This window comes from Lolium perenne, chromosome 4, assembly GCF_019359855.2.
Source record: "Lolium perenne isolate Kyuss_39 chromosome 4, Kyuss_2.0, whole genome shotgun sequence".
Lineage (NCBI taxonomy): Eukaryota > Viridiplantae > Streptophyta > Magnoliopsida > Poales > Poaceae > Lolium > Lolium perenne.
In genome coordinates this window covers 364,256,297-364,280,931 of record NC_067247.2, presented here as the reverse complement: position 1 = coordinate 364,280,931, position 24,635 = coordinate 364,256,297, and the positions used below count along the sequence as shown (strand labels likewise).

The window sequence follows — 24,635 nt, the reverse complement described above, 5'->3', positions numbered from 1 at the left end:
CTCTTGTTATCTTTAGTTTGAGTACTTTGCATCTTTGTGGCATAGTGGGATGAAGCGGCTCGGACTAACTTTACATGACCGCGTTCATGAGACTTGTTCCTCATTCGACATGCAACTTGTATTGCATAAGAGGCTTTGCGGGTGTCTATCTCTCCTACTATAGTGAAGATTCAATTTACTCTTCTATTGAAAACATTAGTATCAACGTTGTGGTTCATGTTCGTAGGTAGATTAGATCTCTCTCGAAAACCCTAAACCACGTAAAATATGCAAACCAAATTAGAGACGTCTAACTTGTTGTTGCAGGGTTTGGTGATGTGATATGGCCATAATGTGATGATGAATATGTATGAGATGATCATTATTGTATTGTGGCAACCGGCAGGAGCCTTATGGTTGTCTTTAAATTTCATGTTGAGTAGTATTTCAATGTAGTTGTAATAGTTGCTACATGGAGGACAATCATGAAGACGGCGCCATTGACCTTGACGCTACGCCGACGATGATGGAGATCATGCCCGAAGATGATGGAGATCATGTCCGTGCTTTGGAGATGAAGATCAAAGGCGCAAAGACAAAAGGGCCATATCATATCACATATGAACTGCATGTGATGTTAATCCTTTTATGCATCTTATTTTGCTTAGATCGCGACGATAGCATTATAAGATGATCCCTCACTAAAATCTCAAGATAATAAAGTGTTCATCCTTAGTAGCACCGTTACCAAGTCTTGTCGGTTCGAAGCATCTCGTGATGATCGGGTGTGATAGAATCAACAAGTACATACAACGGGTGCAAGACAGTTTTGCACATGCGGATACTAAGGTGGCCTTGACGAGCCTAGCATGTACAGACATGGTCTCGGAACACGTGATACCGAAAGGTAGAGCATGAATCATATGGTTGATATGATGAACACTTTGAGTGTTCACCATTGAAATCACACCTTATCTCGTGATGATCGGGTTTAGGTGCGGTGGATTTGGTTCGTGTGATCACTAAGACAATGCGAGGGATATTGTTTTGAGTGGGAGTTCACCTAGATTTTTAATTATGTTGAATTAAAATTTGAACTCAATTTGTCATAAACTTAGTCTAAACTTTTGCAAATATATGTTGTAGAGATGGCGTCCCCAATCAATTTTAACCAGTTCCTAGAGAAAGAGAAACTTAAGAGCAACGGTAGCAACTTCACCGACTGGTTCCATCATGTGAGGATCTTCCTCTCTGGCGGAAATCTGCAATATGTGCTTGATGCACCGCTAGGTGACCCTCCTGCAGAAACTGAAACCGATGAAGTAAAAGCTGTTTACGAGACTCGGAAAATTCGGTACTCTCAAGTTCAGTGTGCCATCCTGTGCAGTCTGGAATCCGATCTTCAAAAACGTTTTGAGCACCACGATCCTCATGAGTTGATGAAAGAGCTGAAAGCTATTTTTGAGACTCATGCGGCCGTGGAATGCTATGAAGCATCGAAACAATTCTTCAGATGCTCTCCATGACCGGGCATGCGAAGAAACTCAGTGACTTGGGAATAGTGATTCCTAACAGACTGGGGATTAATCGTGTCCTTCAATCACTGCCACCAAGTTACAAGAACTTCGTGATGAACTACAATATGCAGAACATGAACAAGGAGTTACCTGAACTCTTTGGCATGCTAAAAGCTGCTGAGATTGAGATCAAGAAAGAGCACTAAGTGTTGATGGTCAACAAGACCACCAGTTTCAAGAAACAGGGCAAGTCTAAGGGAAAATTCAAGAAGGGTGGCAAGAAAGCTGCCACGCCTCCTGTGAAACCTAAGAACGGCCCTAAGCCTGATGCTGAGTGCTATTACTGCAAGGAGAAGGGACACTGGAAGCGTAATTGCTCCAAGTATCTGGCTGATCTGAAGAGCGGCCTTGTCAAGAAGAAGAAAGAAGGTATATTTGATATACATGTTATAGATGTTTATCTCACTGGTTCTCGTACTAGTACCTGGGTATTTGATACTGGTTCGGTTGCTCATATTTGTAACTCGAAACAGGAACTAAAGAATAAACGACAACTGCTAAAAGATGAAGTGACGATGCGCGTTGGAAACGGATCCAAGGTCAATGTGATCGCAGTCGGCACACTTCCTCTACATCTACCTTCGGGATTAGTTTTAAGCCTAAATAATTGTTATTTTGTACCTGCGTTGAGCATGAACATTATATCTGGATCTTGTTTAATGCAAGACGGTTATTCATTCAAGTCTGAGAATAATGGTTGTTCTATTTTTATGAATAATATCTTTTATGGTCGAGCACCACAAAAGAATGGCTTATTTCTGTTAGATCTCGATAGTAGTGATACGCATATACATAACGTTGATGCTAAGCGAATTAAATTGAATGATAATTCTACTTATATGTGGCACTGTCGTCTTGGTCATATTGGAGTGAAACGCATGAAGAAACTCCATACTGATGGATTACTTGAATCACTTGACTTTGAGTCACTTGATAGATGCGAAGCATGTCTAATGGGTAAAATGACTAAGACTCCATTTTCTGGTATGATGGAGCGAGCTACTGACTTATTGGAAATCATACATACCGATGTGTGCGGACCAATGAGCGTAGCATCGCGCGGTGGTTATCGTTATGTTCTAACATTCACAGATGATCTGAGTAGATATGGGTATATCTATTTCATGAAACATAAATCCGAAACTTTCGAGAAGTTTAAGGAATTTCAAAGTGAAGTAGAAAATCAACGTAACAAGAAGATTAAATTTCTATGATCTGATCATGGAGGTGAATATCTGTGTTATGAGTTTGGCATGCATTTAAAGAAATACGGAATACTTTCACAATTGACACCGTCGGGAACACCTCAACGAAACGGTGTGTCCGAACGTCGTAATCGAACTCTCTTAGATATGGTTCGTTCTATGATGTCTCTTACTGATTTGCCGTTATCATTTTAGAGTTATGCATTAGAGACAGCCGCATTCACTTTAAATAGAGCACCATCAAAATCCGTAGAAACGACACCGTATGAATTATGGTTTAATAAGAAACCTAAGTCATCGTTCTGAAAGTTTGGGGTTGCGAAGCCTATGTAAAGAAGTTACAACCGGACAAGCTAGAACCCAAAGCGGAGAAATGCGTCTTCATAGGATACCCTAAGGAAACTATAGGGTACACTTTCTATCACAGATCCGAAGGCAAAATCTTTGTTGCTAAGAACGGAACCTTTCTTGAGAAAGAATTTCTCACTAAAGAAGTGACTGGAAGAAAAGTAGAACTCGATGAGATTGATGAATCTATACTCGTTGATCATAGTAGCGCAGTACCGGAAGTTGTACCTGTACCGCCTACACCGGCAACAGAGGAAGCTAATGATAATGATCATGAAACTTCGAACGAGGAAACTACTGAACCTCGCAGATCGACAAAGGAACGTGCCACTCCTGATTGGTATGATCCTTGTCTAAATGTCATGATTGTGGATAACAACGATGAGGACCCTGCGACGTATGAAGAAGCGATGATGAGCCCAGATTCCAACAAATGGCAAGAAGCCATGAAATCCGAAATGGCATCCATGTATGATAACAAAGTATGGACTTTGGTAGACTTACCTGATAGCCGAAAGTCTGTCGAAAATAAATGGATCTTCAAGAGAAAAACAGATGCTGATGGTAATATTACTGTCTATAAAGCTCGACTTGTCGCAAAGGGTTTCCGACAAATTCAAGGAGTTGACTACGATGAGACTTTCTCACCTGTAGCGAAGCTAAAATCTGTGAGGATTTTGTTAGCAATAGCTGCATTTTTCGATTATGAGATTTGGCAGATGGATGTCAAAACGGCGTTCCTTAATGGAGACATTGAGGAAGAGTTGTATATGGTACAATCCAAAGGTTTTGTCGATCCTAAAAATGCTGACAAAGTATGCAAACTTCAGCGTTCAATCTATGGACTGAAGCAAGCATCGAGAAGTTGGAACCGACGCTTTGATAAGGTGATCAAAGACTTCGGGTTTATACAAAGGTCATGGAGAGGCCTGTATTAACAAGAAAGTGAGTGGGAGCTCTGAAGCATTCCTGATATTATATGTAGATGACATATTATTGATCGGGAATGATATAGAACTATTAAGCAGTGTTAAAGGTTATTTGAATAATAGTTTTTCAATGAAAGACCTTGGTGAAGCATCGTATATATTAGGCATCAAGATTTATAGAGATAGATCAAGACGCCTAATAGGGCTATCACAGAGTACATATCTGGACAAGATTCTAAAGAAGTTTAGAATGGACGAAAGTAAGAAAGGGTTCTTACCTATGTTACCAGGCAAAGTATTGAGTAAGACTCAAGGACCGGCTACGGCAGAAGAAAGAGAAAGGATGAGTAAAATCCCCTATGCCTCGGCAGTAGGATCTATCATGTATGCCATGCTATGTACTAGACCGGATATAGCACATGCTGTTAGTTTGACTAGCAGATATCAAAGTGATCCAGGAATGGAACACTGGACAGCGGTCAAGAATATCCTGAAGTACTTGAAAAGAACTAAGGATATGTTTCTTTGTTATGGAGGTGACCAAGAGCTCATTGTAAGTGGTTACACCGATGCAAGTTGGAACACTGATCCTGATGACTCTAAGTCACAATCTGGGTACGTGTTTATATTGAATGGTGCTGCAGTAAGCTGGGCAAGCTCGAAGCAGTGCACGGTGGCGAAGTCTTCAACAGAATCAGAGTACATAGCGGCTTCAGAGGCTTCATCGGAAGCGGTATGGATGAAGAGGTTCATTGTAGAGCTCGGTGTGGTTCCTAGTGCATTGGACCCATTAATCATTTATTGTGATAACATGGGTGCCATCGCCAATGCACAAGAGCCACGGTCACACAAGAGGCTGAAGCATATCAAGCTGCGTTACCACTCGATTCGCAAGTAAAGATTTGCAAAGTACACACTGATCTGAATGTAGCAGATCCGTTGACTAAAGCTCTCCCTAGGGCAAAGCATGACCAACACCAGAATGCCATGGGTGTTAGGTATATTACAATGTAATCTAGATTATTGACTCTAGTGCAAGTGGGAGACTGAAGGAGATATGCCCTAAAGGCAATAATAAAGTGGTTATTATTTATATCTTTATGTTTATGATAAATGTTTATATATCATGCTATAATTGTATTAACCGAAACATTAGTACATGTGTGATATGTAGACAAACAAAGAAGTCCCTAGTATGCCTCTTAACTAGCTTGTTGATTAATGGATGATTAGTTTCATAATCATGAACATTGGAAGTTATTAATAACAAGGTTATATCATTATATGAATGATGTAATGGACACACCCAATTAAGCGTAGCATAAGATCTCGTCATTAAGTTATTTGCTATAAGCTTTCGATACATAGTTACCTAGTCCTTATGACCATGAGATCATGTAAATCACTTATACCGGAAAGGTACTTTGATTACATCAAACGCCACTGCGTAAATGGGTGGTTATAAAGGTTGGATTAAGTATCCGGAAAGTATGAGTTGAGGCATATGGATCAACAGTGGGATTTGTCCATCCCGATGACGGATAGATATACTCTGGGCCCTCTCGGTGGAATGTCGTCTAATGTCTTGCAAGCATATGAATAAGTTCATAAGAGACCACATACCACGGTACGAGTAAAGAGTACTTGTCAGGAGACGAGGTTGAACAAGGTATAGAGTGATACCGAAGATCAAACCTCGGACAAGTAAAATATCGCGTGACAAAGGGAATTGGTATCGTATGTGAATGGTTCATTCGATCACTAAAGTCATCGTTGAATATGTGGGAGACATTATGGATCTCCAGATCCCGCTATTGGTTATTGGTCGAAGTGAGTACTCAACCATGTCCGCATAGTTCACGAACCGTAGGGTGACACACTTAAAGTTGGATGTTGAAATGGTAGTACTTGAATATGGAATGGAGTTCGAATATTTGTTCGGAGTCCCGGATGAGATCCCGGACATCACGAGGAGTTCCGGAATGGTCCGGAGAATAAGATTCATATATAGGATGTCATTTTATGTGAATTAAAATGACGCGGAAGGTTCTATGGAAGGTTCTAGAAAAGTCCGGAAGAAACCACCAAGGAAGGTGGAGTCCACATGGGACTCCACCTCCATGGCCGGCCAACCCTAGTGGGGGTGGAGTCCCAAGTGGACTCCCCCTTAGGGGGCCGGCCACCCCCCCATATGGGAGGTGGAACTCCCACCTCTAGTGGGAGTCCTAGCTTGGGTAGGTTTCCCCACCATATGGAAGGTTTTGGTTCGGGTCTTATTCGAAGACTTGGAGACCAACACTTGGGGTTCCACCTATATAATGAGGGGCCAAGGGGAGGGGGCCGGCCACCAAAGAACCACCAAGGTGGCCGCACCCCTTAGTGGCCGGCGCCCCCCTCTCCCAAACCCTAGCGGCCTCTCTCCTCCACCACATCCCGCACGCTTAGCGAAGCTCCGCCGGATTTCTCCACCACCACCGACACCACGCCGTCGTGCTGTCGGATTCAAGAGGAGCTACTACTTCCGCTGCCCGCTGGAACGGGGAGGTGGACGTCGTCTTCATCAACAACCGAACGTGTGACCGAGTACGGAGGTGCTGCCCGTTCGTGGCGCCGGAAGCGATCGTGATCAAGATCTTCTACGCGCTTTTGCAAGCGGCAAGTGAACGTCTACCGCAGCAACAAGAGCCTACTCTTGTAGGCTTTGGAATCTCTTCAAGGGTGAGACTCGATAAACCCCTCGTTGCTACCGTCTTCTAGATTGCATCTTGGCTTGGATTACGTGTTCGCGGTAGGAAAATTTTTGTTTTCTATGCAACGTTATCCTACAGTTGGTTCTTGTAGGAGTGGATCACCTCTACTTGCTCCATGATTCGGCTCCTGGCGTTGTTCTGGAGCTGGAGATGCGAGTCAAACAGTTGTTGACGATAATCCTTGAGAACGGCTAACCCATGGGCATGGCTAGCTCAAAGGGAAGCGAGTTGCTGCTCCGGGACGGCTAGCGTGGTGGAGGAGTCCCCTACCTTCCTTTGATGACCTTGCAAGACCGCCAATCAGCTGCGTTGCAACCCATGCCTTGCGGTAAATGGAGGCGGCCTCTGCTTCATGGTGAGCCTTCTTGGCGGCTTCGAGCCTAGCATGCTCGAGTGCCAGTTGGTCGTCGCGGCACCTGAGGTGGCCGCGCCCGTGGAGGATACTTTGGACAATGCAGTGTTCCTAAGCCTCCATGTTGTGAAGTTGTTGGGGGGAAGGCTCTGTAGTCTTCAAGGAATGATAGCACATCAAAGCCCTCGACATCTGGGCCCACTACATCGAGGGATGGCCCGTCTCCCTGGGGCGCCTCCCCTGGAGGTGTGTTGGGGGCCACGGAGAAAAAAAGAAAGCAAGGGCGTCGGATGGGTCAAATTCGCAGAAGACCCTACTGCAGGACCTCGGGGGCTTCCCCTAGGAGTCGTGCCCACATCTTAAGGGGCATCATCTCTCCTACGACAAGAATGATAACAACATAAGCTTCTAAGAGAGAACAAGGTGAAAGGCGTTGAACAAGGGGAATGGACGCATTTACCCGTGTGCGTTGTTGGTTGTTGGGAGGCTAGGCTTCATCCTCCCCCAGTGGGAAGGTCACAGGAGCCCCCTACACCGCCCTCGCAACCGCTTGGTCCCTTTGCCCTCTTCACGGCGGGGTCGGGTGAGCTAGATTCCCTGTGGGCTTGCTTGTTCCCGGGCGCCTCATCCTCGCTGATCTAGAGGGTGAAATAAGCGTAGTGCAAAACAATAGGTGTTGTTCAGAAGAAAACAAAAATACAAATATCACTTAGAATCCAACGGGATGAAGCAAGGAATGTTTTCATCCACGGAGAACATCTGGTCGAGCGGAGCACCGCTGGTCGAGGCCTTCACGGGCAGTGGCAGAGAGGATATCCTCAAGGAAGGGCAAAGGGGATAGGGCGACCTTGTTCTTGTCCTTGCTTGAGGGGTGAGGGCGTCGCGTCAGGGGCATATCATCTCCTACCTCCTCATCGGTGTCTGCTAGGTAGTGGCCCCCCGCTTTGGCACTAAAGAAGATGTTGGGTCGTAGGAGGCGTGCTTGGAATGGCGCTCTCGCTGGGCATACGAAGAAGCGTGCGTGGGGTGGCTGACCTGTTGATGCGGTCCATGTGAGGCCTTGGGGCTCGTTCCCGGATCCTAACTCCTGGGGACGATCCCTTTCTAGTTGTAGGGTGTCATGCGGTCAAGAGTGCTTCGTCGGAGGTCTTCGTGGTTGAAAAGCTCCCTCACCATTGACGGGGACATGTTGCGTCCCGCCTTGCCTCCACACAGTAAGTTGACCTTGCGGTCGACGGCGTCGTCATCGGGGGATGGAACCCTTGTCGTTGTATAGACTCGTCGGATCCATCAGCCCTTTGTACGCCCTCATGGGTGGGAGCGGCGCTGCAGTGGAACTATGCAAAACTTGAGGAAGTGGGAGGTAACATGCCTCCCGGCAGGCCTTGACTCTTCAGCTCTTCTATGCGCTCGTACACGGAGGCGAATTCGGCATCGCTGGCCCTAGGCCTTGTGCATTCCACCTTCACCAGAGGGCCAGCGGGCTTAACCAATGATGAGTGAATTTTTAGCATAATTTTACGCCGTTATTTTATGAAGATATCTCTGAGTAGAAATAGAATCTTATATTTTACCACGCTACTGCACCCTTTTATGCTTGTCTACACAGGATCCCGAAAATAATAATGAAATGATGAAATATCAATATAAACTATCATTTTATGATATTTTGACGTGATAAAAATCATTAAAGCACTCAGTTATGCACCTGGCTAAAGGAGGATACGAAGACAAGTTCCAGTATGTTTAGCGGTCATCGGTACGGGGGCGCATGTACCATCCGCTCGTACGCCGTGCCAGGAGCACCGCCTCGTAAAATACTTTCATCTCGCACGTACGCGTCACAGAGATCTGACATACACAGCTCCGAGAAACACAGAAACACTACCCCTGGAAAGATCTAGAGGAAGAACTTTGGAGAAGACATCATCTTGGCTGCTACATGGATCATCAGAGGGCAAGAATCATCTCCTTCATCATCAATCGTTGCATCTCCATAAACCATCACCAATCCCATTCTCCTTCAATCATAGTTGTAATCTTGATTGGTATTGTGGATTTGTTCATGAATTCATACCATTACTTTCATCCCATCCATAAGAGTATGATGATGTTCTTGATTGTTTCTATGTGCGAGTAGTTCCTTTTGTTCTTGGGGAGATGGAAAAACTCTAGCATGAATATGAGATGAATCTACGATGATCTATGGTTTTAAGTATTAATGTGTGTTAGTTCTCTCTCTTGATATTATATGTTGTGTACCATGTAATATTTGCCTTACGGTCTGGAGAGGGAACAACCCCTTAAAGTGTGGTAAAGTAAACGGAGAGAAGTGACATTACCATATCAGCACTTTAACACATAGAAGAGGGGGATAAAGAGGGACTCACTAAGCTCATATCGATAACCATGGGGTAAAACTCTTAATAGCAATAATCAATATGTGGTTTGCCGAAGACTAGTTGTTGTGGTTATTTAGAGATGCGATGACCGGTGGCTTTCTGGCGCATCTTGTTACAGAGCTTTCCCCACACACAATATGATTAATTTTCCAATAATTCTCGAGAAATGTTTGTCTTATTAAGTTTCAACAGATTTCTCACAGCGCTTTTTACTTATTGCTTTGTTTACTTTCTTGCAACCAAATACAATCATCCTTTAAAACACCTGAATCATGATATTAAAGAATGATTTATAAGTAGCCTTAACTAGTAGCTCTTCGTGGTTCGATACTCTTATTTCGAAACTAGCTACAATTCATATTTGTACTTACAGTCATCAGCCAGCACCTTGAAGAACTTGGTGAAACGGGCGTAACACCACTTGTGGCACCACTCCTCCACTTTCTTCTTCTCCACTGTGATGAAATGTTGCGCCATATGATCTCGAAGGCAGAAGGTAACCCCGATGGTGACGAGCTCTGGGCTCTCCACAAGGGGATAGAACTAGTGGAAGAACAGTGCCACAGTTGGGTGGATCCCCACGTACACCTTGTAGAGGTGTTGGAATATCAACAGCACGAGGAGGCCGTTGGGGTGGAGGTTCGCCAGTTGCAGCTTGCACTCCAACAAGATGGCCTTCGCGGACGAAGACAGCGGCGGCACTAGGCCCGCCTGGATGAAGCAGGAGACACCCGCAAGAACCCCTCTTTGATATCGGCAGTTCCCGGTTTAGGAGCTTTGTGGCGCCTCTCTCGTTCGTAACAAAGGCCACTGCACTGGTGATTTGGGCGAAAGACGCTTTGTCCTCGTCGGGGGAGAAGAATGCCTGGGAAGATCGCCACTGGTCCCAATCCCGCTCGTGGGCGGTCGATTATCCCCAAGCCTTCTCCTTGTTGCGGTCGAAGAAGACTTGGATGATGACATTACCGAGAGGGCGAGGAGTTCTTTGGATGTCTGGCTCAGATCTGATCAGAGAGGAAGATGGGAGCATAAGAAGAATGTGGGGAGTGGATCCGCGGAGATGGTTTTCGTAGGCTGGGGTGGGGAATTGCTAGGAAGTTCATCTCCTTGTCCATTAACTACAGCATGGTGATGCCGTGATGGGACACATTTCCCGTTGCCACCCTTCGATCAAGGCGAGCCCAAGGGGGTGGACAGTTAAGTCAAAAATTCTCACCCTTGCCAACTATATACCATCATCCACTCGAGTAACGCGACGTATGCGCTCTTGCACCCGCGACGCTTGACACATAATTGAAGTTACTACTGTGTCGGGCCCATGCATTTTGTCTTGGGGCATAGCCCTACAACTCTCGCACGCCCGGGTATGGCGGGTGCAGTGGTGCGTCCCAGCGAAGCCCAAAACAAAGGATATTGCCGACACCTTCCCGGGGGCTACTCCCAACGTAGTGGGAACCAAGATGCCCAGTGCACCGTTCGTGTGGGCCAAGATGGTGCCCCATAGAGAGAGAGGCTTGAAGGCATGCAAACTCGGTACCACTGTTGTGCCCGGGGAGGGGCGTTGTTGTGCCACCATGATCACCAAATATATGTCCATCATGAACTTCTTCATTAAAGAGCAGTGCTAGGAGGACATGTCCCGAAGACGTCATCTCCAAGGACTTGTGGGCAATCCGAGCACACTTCAACGACACGATGATGAGCGGAGAGGCCTCGCCAGCGGCAGGATGGCCTCCGAGGGAGGCGCGTACCCGGGATCCATGACACGCCTTCCCGCGGGAGCGCATACTGGAAACTTGGTGCCACACCCTTGGCGCCGTCTAAAAGGCCAATTACCACCCGACGGTTGCAGTGCACTCTACCGGACTGCACACAGTGGCAAGTCGATGGGATGGATTGATGACGTCACATCAAGAACTACGACGTGTAGGACACATAGGAAGTTGGTTCATCTGTACCACCGCCCACCCTGTTGGATGCCATTTGCAGAACATGCACATACACTATGTGGTATCCCCTTTAGTATAAAAAAGGATGACGGGTTTTCTGTGTAAGGTTAGGCTTGGAGGAAGGAGAGGAAAAACTCTAAAGGAGGAGAAGAAATAGGGAGTCTCAGCTCCTCGTGTACCCTATTTGAGTCTAAAGAGATAAGATATGCATGACGTAGGGGTTTCGCATCATGCGTCCTAAACTTGGGTAAAAATTGTGTATTTTTGTATCTTGCTTCATTTAGGTTTGAAACTACCAGTGCCCACTACCGAATAAAAAAAGGTGCAAACCCCAGTGTCCTCTGTCTTGCGGACGCGATAGTTGCATTGGTAAAAAAAATAATGTCATTCTCAAACACTTGGAGGAAAGTTGGCTGAGAATATTTAGATAAAATGTATAAGAGCACAATCCCAGATCTACCTTGTCTAGATTTTGATTTCTTGTTGCAATGAAATGGTGGGGCACCCTTTTATGCTGAAAAAACTTATAAGAGCGATCCCAAAGGAAAGCTTGCAGTCTCATGCACGAGCTACCGCCTGGGAACCCTAGTACCATCGTGCTTTCCCCCCAAGTTTGGTTAATTTTCTTAGAACCCAATACATTTCTCCACGCGAAACATACAAGAAGTCGCTTTTAGCACGAATCAAGTCATTGATTTTCATAGAGATCGATTCTTGGTGAACAAAAGAAACAATGCATATAACACAAACGATAGGTTTGTGTTAAGGTCCAACTGAAAAAAAAGGAATTGCACGCGGACATCAAACCGACGCCACGAATTCAGCGAGTGGCAACACACGAGCAAAAGGAAGCAAAAGCAAACACACGAGCCATACATGTAAAACACTAGGCACCAGCAGGGGTAATGGTTGCGTCATCGTCATAGTTCTCCTTGGAGATCTCCTCGAGCGACCTTCCCTTTGACTCTGGCACCAGCAGTGAGAAAAGCAATCCCAGGAAGTTGGTGCCAGCAAGCAGGAAGAGTGCGTTGCGCATGCCGATACCCGCGGAGTACCCTTTGTCGGGCTTCTTCTGATCCTGTGATGCATACAGGAACCCGAATGCACCGATGATCGCCCCGGCCTTACCGGCAGCGGCAGAGACACCGTGGCAAGTGGAGCGGAGCCTGGCCGGAAAGATCTCGGCGGGCACGATGAAGGTTGTGCTGTTGGGCCCGAAGTTGGCGAAGAAGAAGGTGAGGCCGTAGAGAACGACGAAGCCGGTGTGGTGCCCTGGCTTGACGAGGTAGTCGTAGGGCACGGCGATGGCGAGCATGAAGATGGTCATCATGGCAAAACCCATGAGCTGGATCCAGAACCTGCCAATGATGTCGATGAAGGCGACGGTGAACCAGTAGCCCGGTACGGTGCCGCAAAGAGCGATGAGCGCCTGGGCACGAGCGATGCGGTACAGCTCCTCGAGGGCGCTCATTGTCCTTGCCGGCGGGATCCATCCGACCTTGGTGAAGATGTCCTTCTGGAATAGGTTCTGGCTGTAGAAGGCGACGTCCAGCAGGAACCATGTGCTTGTGGTGGCTAGCAGGTGTAGTCCGTGGCGGCTCATGAACTGCCGCGAGAAGAGGCCCCAAGTGTCCCCGGAGGCCACTTGAAGCTGGACCTTCTCCTCCTCCTCGGTGATGTCCTTGTTGAGCACCCTGGACATGTCCGCGGTGGCTTGCTTCGTGTTGCGGGTGATGAGCGCCGTGTATCTCGCGGTCTCTGGCATCTTCATGCGCCAGTAGTAGGTCAGCGCGGCAGGGATGGTGCCGAACATGACAATGATGCGCCACACGTAGTCGGCCTCCGGCCCAATGGATGACGCTGCGTCGACGTAGAAGGGTGGCGCTGGGAACGCGTTCCGGAACGCGGAGGAGACAACAATGGTGACGATGGTGCCGAACAGGATACCGAAGCCCTGCATGGCAAAGACGGCAGCGATGAAGGTGCCGCGTGTTTTCTTGTTGGCGTACTCGGACATGATGGTCGCCGATAAGGGGTAGTCGCCGCCAACGCCGAAGCCGAGCCAGAAGCGAAAGAAACAGAGCGTCCCTATGACACCCTTGGCCTCGTGCCCGAACGAGAGCCCTGACGCGATGGAGCAGAGAACCATAAGGATGAGCGTGAAACCATAGACGCTCTTGCGGCCGAGCTTGTCACCGAGCCAGCCGAAGAAGAGCTGCCCCGCGAGCGTGCCGCAGAGGGCCACGCCGTTCACGGCGGCTGACACGTTTGCCGGGAGGTGACCCGGCTCGTTGCTGCCAGCTTCGGTGTAGTAGATGCGCCCCAGCAGCCTAGTGACGAGGGATATGCAGAAGAGGTCGTAGGCGTCGGTGAAGAAGCCCATGCCGGCGATCACCACGGCCGTGAAATGGTACCATTGCGTTTTCGCCTGGTCAAGTGCTTTCAACACGTTGAGCTGTTCACCCGCCATGGCCGATCGATCAACTAGTTATTGACCTCTCCACTAGCTATGAGCTCTCCGCTTCTACTTCGATCTTCTCTAGCTTTCTTGTTGTGTGTTTTCTTCCGTACCGCTGGTACCTATATATAGGCAGACAAGGGGAAGTTAGCAAAGTTAGATAAAGATTGGAATGGGCATAGAAACATGTATGCATCGTGGACCTACGATATGGATATACCAATCCGGACATTGGCTAGTTGCAGGAATAAAATACCCTATGTACGGCAGGTACAGCCGTACATTGTCAAGATGCATCAAAGGTCAAATGCCTTCGTTTAGAGACACATCTTAGTTGGGGGATTGAGGAATGCCAAACTGAAGTTTATCAGTTTTGACTTTCATGCTTCAATATAGAAATATGAAAAGAAAAATATTGAAACCACGGCATATTTATGCTGGGAATATACCTCAACGGAACAAATTGTAAGGAATAAAGGGCTGCCAGAAAAGGTCGAGATTGTAATGTGAGTTTTATCTAAATGTTATCAATACAACTATCTTGTGACCTGTCTTAATAGGTGGGGTTACTAATGTTTTTCTCTCCTCCATACCTATTCGCGTGGTATGACAATAAGGCAAAGGCTCTATCGATTTCTTAAGACAGAAAAGAACAAGAAAAAGACGATTTCTCCAAGAAATTGGTATGGAAAATGCAAGTCATGCAAATATTGCCATACGAATTCGTGCAAATACAGCCATTGAAATTGTTCATGATCACCTCTAAACCCAGTTTCAGGTAGAATCGCAGGCAATAGCCATACGCTCATAACATTGGTCATTTGGAATGTAAAAACGACTACAAACATATGCAGATTTAGCAGCATGCAGGCAGGGCAGCAAATAGGCCGTACTCCGTACTATCCAAAGCATTAACTTGCATCCTCACTCTCCCTCCTTGATTGTTTACTCTCTCGATTTTATTGAAATATGCATGTATGTAGTACGGAGGGAGTATAATAAATTGCAACCTGTCTGGCCAAGCACAGCTCACGTATCTGTGGCATTAGATCAAAGCGGCTGTAGGCTGTACCTGTACGTACTAGCTTATTACAAACTTTCTCAAAGGATGAAAAATATGTGAAGATATCCGAATATGCGGGGGAACCTTGCCAACTTGTGACTAGTTTGCACTATATCATGGCATGGTATTGGCAATACCAAAAGGTCGTGCAGCATAACTAGGGTGGCAAGCGCGGCCCGCATCCGTCCCGTAAACACCAAATTACAGCTCCATACTAATTAACGCTGCAGCATACCAAAATGGAGGAACGGAGGGAGTACTATATTGAGGTATATATTTCCTCTGCATCACGCCTTGCGAGATGAAATATGACCATAGGTATTGATTTTCCATAGAGGTGGAAAGGTTCATCTTTCAATACTCAATTTTCATAGTACGACTTCCATTTTTAACGTAAATCTGCAGAAATAACAGGAGCAGCTCGCAAGCCTATGAGGGTTTCCACTCCTATCATCTCCCGGCGGAAGGTATAAGAGCAGTGGAGACACAATCATCAATCCCAAGAGAAGCTATCTGACTATTATCATCTACAACAGCTCTTATCAACAACGGCTTTACAATAAGTAAAGCATGACAGTACAACAATTGCAAACCCAATTAGTCTGGTAGATGGTACTACCTGACGGAGTCGAATGCATTTGTCAACTACTTTTAAAAACAACTAGACTTTCTGCCCTCTGGCATTGTTATTAAAGCCTCAAAATCATGATCTCATCTGGTTTAACTGATTGTAGATAATTTATGCTAACCAATTTTATTAATCATGCTCTGAACAAGCTTAGCATTGGAAAGGATACGACCTGAAATGTTTGATGACTTTCTAACAGAGTTTATGTAACTTCAACATGATTTATTGAATACAGTGATGATAGACCATCCAACAGTTTTTTTCCACAATACCTTAAATTTGAGCAAGTCTAGCTAATATTTGCTTTAGAATGTGACAACCACAGCTCAGCCATCATCAACACAGTTTTCCTACTCATGAATTCAGAAAAACAGCATACAGCTTCCCCTGTTGGTGTTGTTGAGGGGTGAACAACGGCCGCCCGTTCCTAAAAAAGTGTGGTTCACTGACAGTTTGATGAGATAATCGTCTCAAGAAAGTTGCTCCAAAATGTTACGGTCCATTATTCTAAGGCGCCATTGTTACTTATTAACTTCAGACGCAAGGTAATTTGATTCTCGAGAGCAACCGCTCATGATGATATACAGTATCACTGTCACGTTTGACAAATGTACAAGCAATAAGTTGGTATGTACATTAAATGTCAGCCTTGCCGATTGTAAATGGGTTGACATTTCCTAATCAAATTGTCTTGATATTTACTGCTACCCACAAATAAAAATAAAACAGATCAAACTTGACGGTAGCAAATTTTACAGGTGTGGACAAAATGGTGAACAATAAAAAGTACTAACTTGCCCGGTGGCCAAAGTGGAGATATCTAGGCACCATACGGTGTATGAATCCTATCTGGGAAGATGCAGGTAGGTGACTTTAAAAGATTATAACACCCGCGTGTCCACTTGTCCAGAACATTAGTAACCAGACAACATATTACTCCACTGCAAGGACCAGTCAAGATTTTACAGTACATAAGGACTAGGCGACTAATCGCAACGGGAGAACTTGGGGGACATTTAGATACAGCCTTTATTTGGTTGTACAGAACAAGATACATATGCTGATATACATATTCACCTTCCTAAGATAAGAAAGAATGTAAGTAGAACATAATGCCAACTCAACTAGGTACATACTGCAAGGATCTAGAAAAACTCTGCTAGAGGACATAGTTTTTACAAGAGTTGACCGACGAACTGGAAGGAACGAGTTACTAAATATCAACCTGACGGTCTTTGATAGACATGCTTTGTTCTAGGATCAACGATTATGCCCTTTCCACCATTCACTTCGAGATCATGCCTGCGTGATTAAATACATCAGTACTGAACGTATCTTAGCTAGAAAACCTGTGAAAAAGCTATAAAATTTGCAAGATTTCCTTACTGGAAGACAAAATCTGGAATGGTTAGTTGTTCTCGTGGTACATATCTGAACAAATGCATCAATCTGTCAACATAGACAACTTTCTTCCAGACCTGATTCACACACAACGAGAAGTTGGAATTTCATGAAAACAAATCATGCCCAGTAATAAGGAGAAAAGTATTTGCAACCACACTTACATCTCCATCAACAAGAAGCTGCAACGCCAAAATAGCTGTTCTCAATCCCAGTGTTGGGTGGAGTATATATATAGCCTGTGGAAATCGATGACATCAGATGTTAATATTCTTCAAACATAAAATCATTAATGCACGATCAGATCAAATGAGGTACAAACCTGAAGATTTCGCTGATGCTTCCGCCCTAGCATTTGTTGTAACCGCTTCATGAATCCTAAGTCTGGTTGTCTGTAAATTCAATCACAAGAACTCAAGTTACACCCACTGCTTCTTAAATACTATTAAATACACTAAGGTTCAGATAGAAATGCAATTTCCTCCCAGCCTACATATCAAACACTTACACTTGTAAGGATGCTGCCGAGTGGAAATAGACAATAGAGTACGGCTTTTGAATCAAAGGCTCAAACTCCTGTAAGCAAAGCATATCATAATCCCGTCAGGGATTATTGTCCAGATGTTCCAAAAAAAAAAAAGGAATGGGTACTATCAAGTAGTACCAAAAGAGGCTGCAGCAAATATCATATATAAGTAGAAAGGAAATTGCAGATCTACTTCCATAGTACAAAGTAACTGCTAGATGCATTGCCTTTACTTTTCTTGTTGTGGGCCCAATCATCAATGTTGTTAAATTGCATATATATCCATAAAATAGTGCATTATGTATTTAAATCCTTCAAGACAATTTGACACCTTAAGAACTTTTGCATTTTGAGGCAGCACTATTGTATATTAATGCAAGCTCATGAATCATGATATATCAGGGAAAGTTACTGCATATCATGTGCAGTTCAAGTGTTTCAATTTATTACCTTTACTACATATAGAACAAATCGTTCAAGATCTAAACAGCGAAGAAGAAAGTGAGCGCCAACAACCACCATAACTGGACGCCCTTCACTATCGACACCACCACGGTAACTGAAATTGACAAACAATGTCAAAATACAGGCAAATGATACAGCGCCAACAGGAAAAATTGTCATGGATAGAAAGCAGCCTGAAGAAAGTCCAAAATAAATAGAAAATGACGAATTTACATACATTATTTTCATTTCAGCGATTTCTGAAAGATTGAGGGAATTTGCTTTAGCAAGGTATCTTGAATGAAGTGAATATTCTTCGGCAGCCGATAAGGCAGGACCACCAAGATCGCCTAAACCGAGCAACTTGGCACAATTAAATCCTTTCTTTGCCTGGGCAGACTTTTCCCATTGCTCCTTGCGTCGGAGATCTGGATCTTTAATTATGGACATAAAGGTAGGATCCAAATATGAATCCATCTTCGAATTTCTGTATGGAACAAAACAGAATGAGACAAACTCCAACTAAGGAACAATCATCGTCAAGTAACATGTTGAGTCTCACCTTCTGCGTGTCAATCCAGAACCAGAAAGGGGATTATCTGCGGGCACGGGAGCTGGATATTTGCTATTTGCTGCCTCCGCAGGCAACGTTTTTATTCTTATTTTCCTTTCATCTATTATTGGCTCGCCATTCTCATCCCCAACATCAGCTGGAAGTTTTAACGAAGCTATCTCTTCCTCCTGTTTGTCCCGTGGGAAATACAGAGGAAGCAATCTACAGGATGCAACACTATCAATCTATGCAAGAAAATCATCACATTTAACTAGCAGTACTAGTTTCAGTTTAAGTACCGCTTATATATCTCTGTATCAGATGATGATATAGTACAAAAGACAACAGCAGTTATATTGTCCTTTTGCTTCTCCAGAAAACGTCTAACAGTTCCTGCTCAACCTCATCCAAAGAAGACGGGACTTAGAAACTAGGAAAAGCTAACTGTTGAACAAATAAATAATTAACACAGACAAAATCCATTCTTTGGAGTCCGCATCCATAGAATAGCAGCCGTTGAACAAATCAAACAATAGCGGAACATAAAGAGAATTGAAACAAAATATTGACAAGACAACTCACTTATTGCCACATGAGCTGCTGGTTCGCGAGGGTAATTCTTGGCCTCTGTGTATATGCAACCCATTGCGATGCTAATCACATTAAAGGCAAAAAAAACTTAATCTCATAAAATTGCAGGACATACTATGTGAATTGCAATATTGGAAGACACCAAAATGTAAAATAAATAAAAATATGTACGTATTCAAGCGTCAAAGCTTTTAATATACCTTTCAAGACCATTCTCAACAAGTAGTTCCATACAAGACCTGTAGCAGTGGCTAAGTGCGCTCTCTGCCGCTGTGTGATATTTGACAGCATATTTAGGGCCCACCGTATGGATGACCTTCCTGGAAAACAAATCGATAAGTATGGTAACAGATGAAGAGCAAATATAATAAAAATCAATGACTTCCACCATTCCAAAATATAAGGCATATAAATTTTGTCCTAAATCAAACCTTCAAAGTTTTACCAATGTTTTACAAAAAATACAAAATAAATATAATAAGAAAATATATTTAATAGTGGATCTAATGATACTGATTTGGTAATCTAGAGATTGGTATTTTTTTCTATAAACTTGGTCAAACATAGAAGTTTTGACTTAAGAAAAAAAAATGCTTAGGAGCGGATCACCCTAGAGCATAAGACAGGTAAGGTCTGATCTGATCTGTTTACAGCAAGTATTCATTCAGATGGAAAATGCAGAGTTCAAATTGCACTTTGGAGCAAATTACAGACAAAGTGTAATTGGTTTTACACTACGGAATGCAGCATGGAACCAGAAAATTAGGACTGGTCTATGGTGAGCAACCATTGCAGTTGTAATGGCTGATTTGACATCGAACAGCAGGAGTAATCGCCCATATGGTCAGAACAAATGGGCGTTTTTGGAACAAATAGATCTTCCCACTAAAATTTAATTAACTATAAAGTATCACCAATTTTCTAGTGGTAAAATATATTAGCAGAACAGCATTGTCTTAGCAAAATAATGCCGACAGATAATTTATTGAGAGAGGAGGGTGGGGTGTCTCAGAGTGCAAAACCAGGGTCCCATAATGATGAACGTTGACCACGAAAATATGATTGTTCATGCTTACAGAAGAATATGCCATAAAATGTTGCTCTGTCCATTAATCGAGATGATAATGTACTTGAGTGTTAATTCCCTCTGAAAGGGTCTAACAGTTTGCCAAGTTATGCAAATGAACTCCACAGCGTTCACTGCTTATGTAACCGAGTACATTTTCTGCAAATGGATGTCAGACTACAAACCAACAGTTATGCCATCCCTGCAACTACTCTTTTGCTGAGATAGCTACTGATTTGCAACTAAAAATAATCACTATTGTTTTTGCGAAATAACTAAAAAAAATCACTATAAGATGGCAACAGCAGATAAAACAACAATATGTCAAAATTTTCCTTGGAGCAATGGTCAATTTGGCTGCCTTCTTTTTTATAAAAAAAAGAGTAGAAAAGGATGCAAAATCTGCAATTACAAAAGGATTATTGATCATATGCAAACTTGTAGTGAGCAAACACTGTGTATATACCCAATCAGAAATGGACACCCTGCATTCAAGAATTCATACACAAGATGTTATAGCTTGAACACTGGTTTTTCCCAACTACATTTGAGTCAGTACTGGAAAGATTGTGCTATGTACCCTCTGTAGTCTCCATTCTAAAGTGTTACTACTACAAGCATGGAGGATGCAAAATCAGTCATATGAGGATTGTCGGTCATATGGGCTTCTCTGTGGGTAAACAGTGTGTATATACCCAATGGGAAATAAGAACAAAATGAGATGACCAACCTAGCAGGTAGATCGTAGGCGTTGGTCATCTTGGCCATCCCAGTCCGGCACCCACCCTGCAAAGATGGATGAAAACAAAAGGCCGCCCCGCTGATCACGATCCCAAACCGAAATGCGGCTCAAGAAGGTAGAAACAGCATCGGAGGAAAAAACGTACCAGGGTGGCGCACTCCTCGGCGAGCTCTGGCCCCGCCGCCGCGTGCAACCCCGGGCTGCTGTGCGCCTCGTCCAAGCTCTGCGGGAAGCATTTGCGAACCAATTAGCGTTACCGATCGTGATGCTGCTGCTAGTGTATGTATGTTTGCGGTTGCGGCACGAGAGGAGGAGGGATGGGAATCGCGAGGGACGGACCTCGTTGGTGGAGTTGACGACGGCGTCGACCTCGAGGCTCCATGGCTGGCCCCGCCAGAGGTAGATCTTGGAGTTGACGTGGTCGTCGACGGGGAAGCGGGACGCGCCGCGGCCCCCCGCCCCGGCGGCCGCGTCGAGGGGGTCGGCGAAGGAGAGGAAGGAGGAGGCGGGGGCCTCGGATCCGGCGGCGGTGGGGGAGGAGGGGAGGCGCTGGTCGGGGTCGCTCCAGCGCGGGACCTGGTCGAGCGTCACGGCCGGCTCCACCCCGCCTACGCCGGGCGCCATGGCCGCCGCCGCGGCAGCCACCGCCCCGGGGGAGGGGGAGGCCGAGGCCGAGGCGGCCGCCGGCGAGCGGTGCTGCATGGGGCCGGATCGGAGCCGGCTGGGATGGCGTCGGGACGGGAGAGGCGGGTTCGCGCGCGCGCGAAGTGGAGGTGGAGGTGGAGAGGAGTTTGGGGATCGGGGCGGAACCGGATGGGGAATTGGGTTTTATTAAAATTGCCACAATAATTGTGCCGTCTGCGGAAATTTGCAGACGCGAGGAAGAAAATGATTACGAGTGGTTATGGCACTGACATGCTGGACAGACGAGTTGTAGGCCCTACATGTCATTGTAATTGGTATGATAACACGTCGGTATGTTTGAGAGGCGCATGCAGCCGATGCTAGCTGGATTATTAGGACGAGTGGGCACCACGTGAACAAGCCGAATGTGTCGACCTCAACCAGCCCTTGAAATTGATTGATAGCATGGGCCAAATCGTCGCCGTCCTTATGGCCATTTGCCCCGTTTTCGTTAATAATGGCATCTCTAGCGGCGGCGCGACGCAAACCGGATCTTGAGCGACCGTTTTCGTCCGCCATGATCGAAAATACGTCTGGCATAATATCCAGCGGGGCGACGTAAAATAACCAGGTCGTCCGCGGAGACGCAAACCTGACCCAAATATGCGTCTGGGATGCGTCTCTGGCGGACGCTCGGCGGACGCGGAAAGTATTCGCTCGCGTCAAGCGGACGTTTCGTCGGGCCCGCCTGGTAGTGACCCTGCGTCGATGCGTCTTCTCCGCCGGTACTGGCAGCGAGGCGTCGCTTCGGCAGTCTGCGGCCGCATAAATGGCGATGCCTCGCGTGGCGTGCGGCCGTCGCCTACCTCTGCGCACGTAGTAATGGCGATGCCACGCGTGGCGCGGCCGTCGCCCGCCTCCGACCTATATATACAGAGGCACGAGCATCTCATCTCCTCACTAAACCCTAGTCGCCGCTGCCGTAGCGCCGCTTTCCTCTCAGCCTCCAGCAGATCCACCATGAGCAGCGTCGGACGCGACCAGGCTGCCGCACCTCCACCTCCACCTTCACCTCCCACTCCACCTCCTCCGGCCTCGAGCTCCTCCGAGGAGTTCGACTCCGAAGACAGCACCGACCTCCTCCACCCGGTCATGGACGCCGCGGCCCTGGCACTCGCGGCGCAGGAAGCAGAGGAGGAGCTGGCGGGCCACGCGACGTTGGACGCCAAGCTGGAACAGCACAGGCTGGCGGCCGCTGCTGCAGCAGAGGACTCCGACTCAGAGATATCTTGGTCCCCCGATGACCCTGATGTGCCTACGCCGGAGGAGAGGGCGGCGGAGCAGAGGGCCATCGTCGATTCTTTCGAGACGCTCAAGGACGACGCCGCCAACGCGAGGCTGGAGCAGGCACTGAGCCAGGACGCGGCGGCGCACCGAGCCATAGCGACCGCGCGGGAGGCGGCGGAGAAGCAGGCAACGGAGCGACGCAACGACGGTGCCGGCCCGTTGATACGTCTCAAACGTATCTATAATTTCTTATGTTACATGCTACTTTTATGATGATACTCACATGTTTTATACACACTTTATGTCATATTTATGTATTTTCCGGCACTAACCTATTGACAAGATGCCGAAGAGCCAGTTGTTGTTTTCTGCTGTTTTTGGTTTCTGAAATCCTGCAAAGAAAATATTCTTGGAATTGTACGAAATCAACGCCCAGGGTCTTATTTTTCTACGAAGCTTCCAGAAGACCGAAGAGGATACGAAGTGGGGCCACGAGGTGGCGCCACGCTAAGGCGGCGCGGCCAAGAAGGGGCCCGCGCCGCCCTAGTGTGTGGGCCCTGATACGTCTCCAACGTATCTATAATTTCTTATGTTCCATGCTTGTTTTATGACAATACTCACATGTTTTATACACACTTTATGTTATTATTATGCATTTTCCGGAACTAACCTGTTGACAAGATGCCGAAGTGTCAGTTCCTGTTTTCTGTTGTTTTTGGTTTCAGAAATCCTAGTAAGAAAATATTCTCGGAATTGGAAGAAATCAACGCCCAGTATCTTATATTTCAAGGAAGCTTCGAGAGCACCAGAGAGGGACCAGAGGGGAGCCCTGGAGGCCCCACACGGGGTGGCGGCGCGGCCAAGAGGGGGGCGCGCCCCCCTGTTGACTGGCTGCCCCGTAGCCCTTCCGACTCCGGCTCTTCGCCTATAAAAGCCTCCCTGACCTAAATCTTTGATACGGATAAGCCACGGTACGAGAAACCTTCCAGAGCCGCCGCCATCGCGAAGCCAAGATCTGGGGGACAGAAGTCTCTGTTCCGGCACGCCATCGGGACGGGGAATTGCCCCCGGAAGGCATCTCCATCGACACCACCGCCATCTTCATCACCGCTGTTGTCTCCCATGAGGGAGTAGTTCTCCCTCGAGGCTAAGGGCTGTACCGGTAGCTATGTGGTTCATCTCTCTCCCATGTACTTCAATACAATGATCTCATGAGCTGCCTTACATGATTGAGATTCATATGAGCTTTGTATCACTAATCTATGTGCTACTCTAGTGATGTTATTAAAGTACTCTATTCCTCCTCCATGATGTAATGGTGATAGTGTGCATCATGTAGTACTTGGCGTAGTTTATGATTGTGATCTCTTGTAGATTATGAAGTTAACTATTACTATGATAGTATTGATGTGATCTATTCCTCCTTTCATAGCCTGATGGTGACAGTGTGCATGCTATGTTAGTACTTGGTATAATTGCGTTGGTCTATCATGCACTCTAAGGTTACTTAAATATGAACATCGAATGTTGTGGAGCTTGTTAACTCCGGCATTGAGGTGCTCTTGTAGCCCTACACAATTAATGGTGTTCATCATCCAACAAGAGAGTGTAGAGTGGTTTTATTACGTGATCAATGTTGAGAGTGTCCACTAGTGAAAGTATGATCCCTAGGCCTTGTTTCCAAATACTGTAATCATCGCTTATTCTTGTTCTCTTTGCATCTTTACTTCCTGCAATATTACCATCATCAACTGCACGCCA

The 24,635-nt window shown here is 46.0% G+C and overlaps 2 protein-coding genes across 2 annotated transcripts; both read right to left on the bottom strand.

The window, feature by feature from the left end:
• Nucleotides 1–12,274: 12,274 nt before the first annotated feature.
• On the bottom strand, nucleotides 12,275–14,024 carry LOC127296728 (inorganic phosphate transporter 1-2). Its single transcript, XM_051326925.2, has one exon. The coding sequence runs from the start codon at nucleotides 13,959–13,961 to the stop codon at nucleotides 12,378–12,380; it is 1,584 nt and encodes a 527-aa protein (XP_051182885.1). The 5' UTR covers nucleotides 13,962–14,024; the 3' UTR covers nucleotides 12,275–12,377.
• Nucleotides 14,025–16,629: 2,605 nt separating this feature from the next.
• LOC127296726 (uncharacterized) lies at nucleotides 16,630–21,763 on the bottom strand. Its single transcript, XM_051326923.1, has 14 exons — nucleotides 21,303–21,763; nucleotides 21,109–21,186; nucleotides 20,952–21,007; nucleotides 19,356–19,475; nucleotides 19,147–19,217; nucleotides 18,864–18,957; nucleotides 18,574–18,786; nucleotides 18,250–18,498; nucleotides 18,018–18,126; nucleotides 17,550–17,617; nucleotides 17,364–17,433; nucleotides 17,206–17,280; nucleotides 17,027–17,118; nucleotides 16,630–16,942 (listed from the first exon to the last, which is right to left on the bottom strand). The coding sequence occupies exons 1-14, from the start codon at nucleotides 21,663–21,665 to the stop codon at nucleotides 16,861–16,863; spliced, it is 1,740 nt and encodes a 579-aa protein (XP_051182883.1). The 5' UTR covers nucleotides 21,666–21,763; the 3' UTR covers nucleotides 16,630–16,860.
• Nucleotides 21,764–24,635: the final 2,872 nt, after the last annotated feature.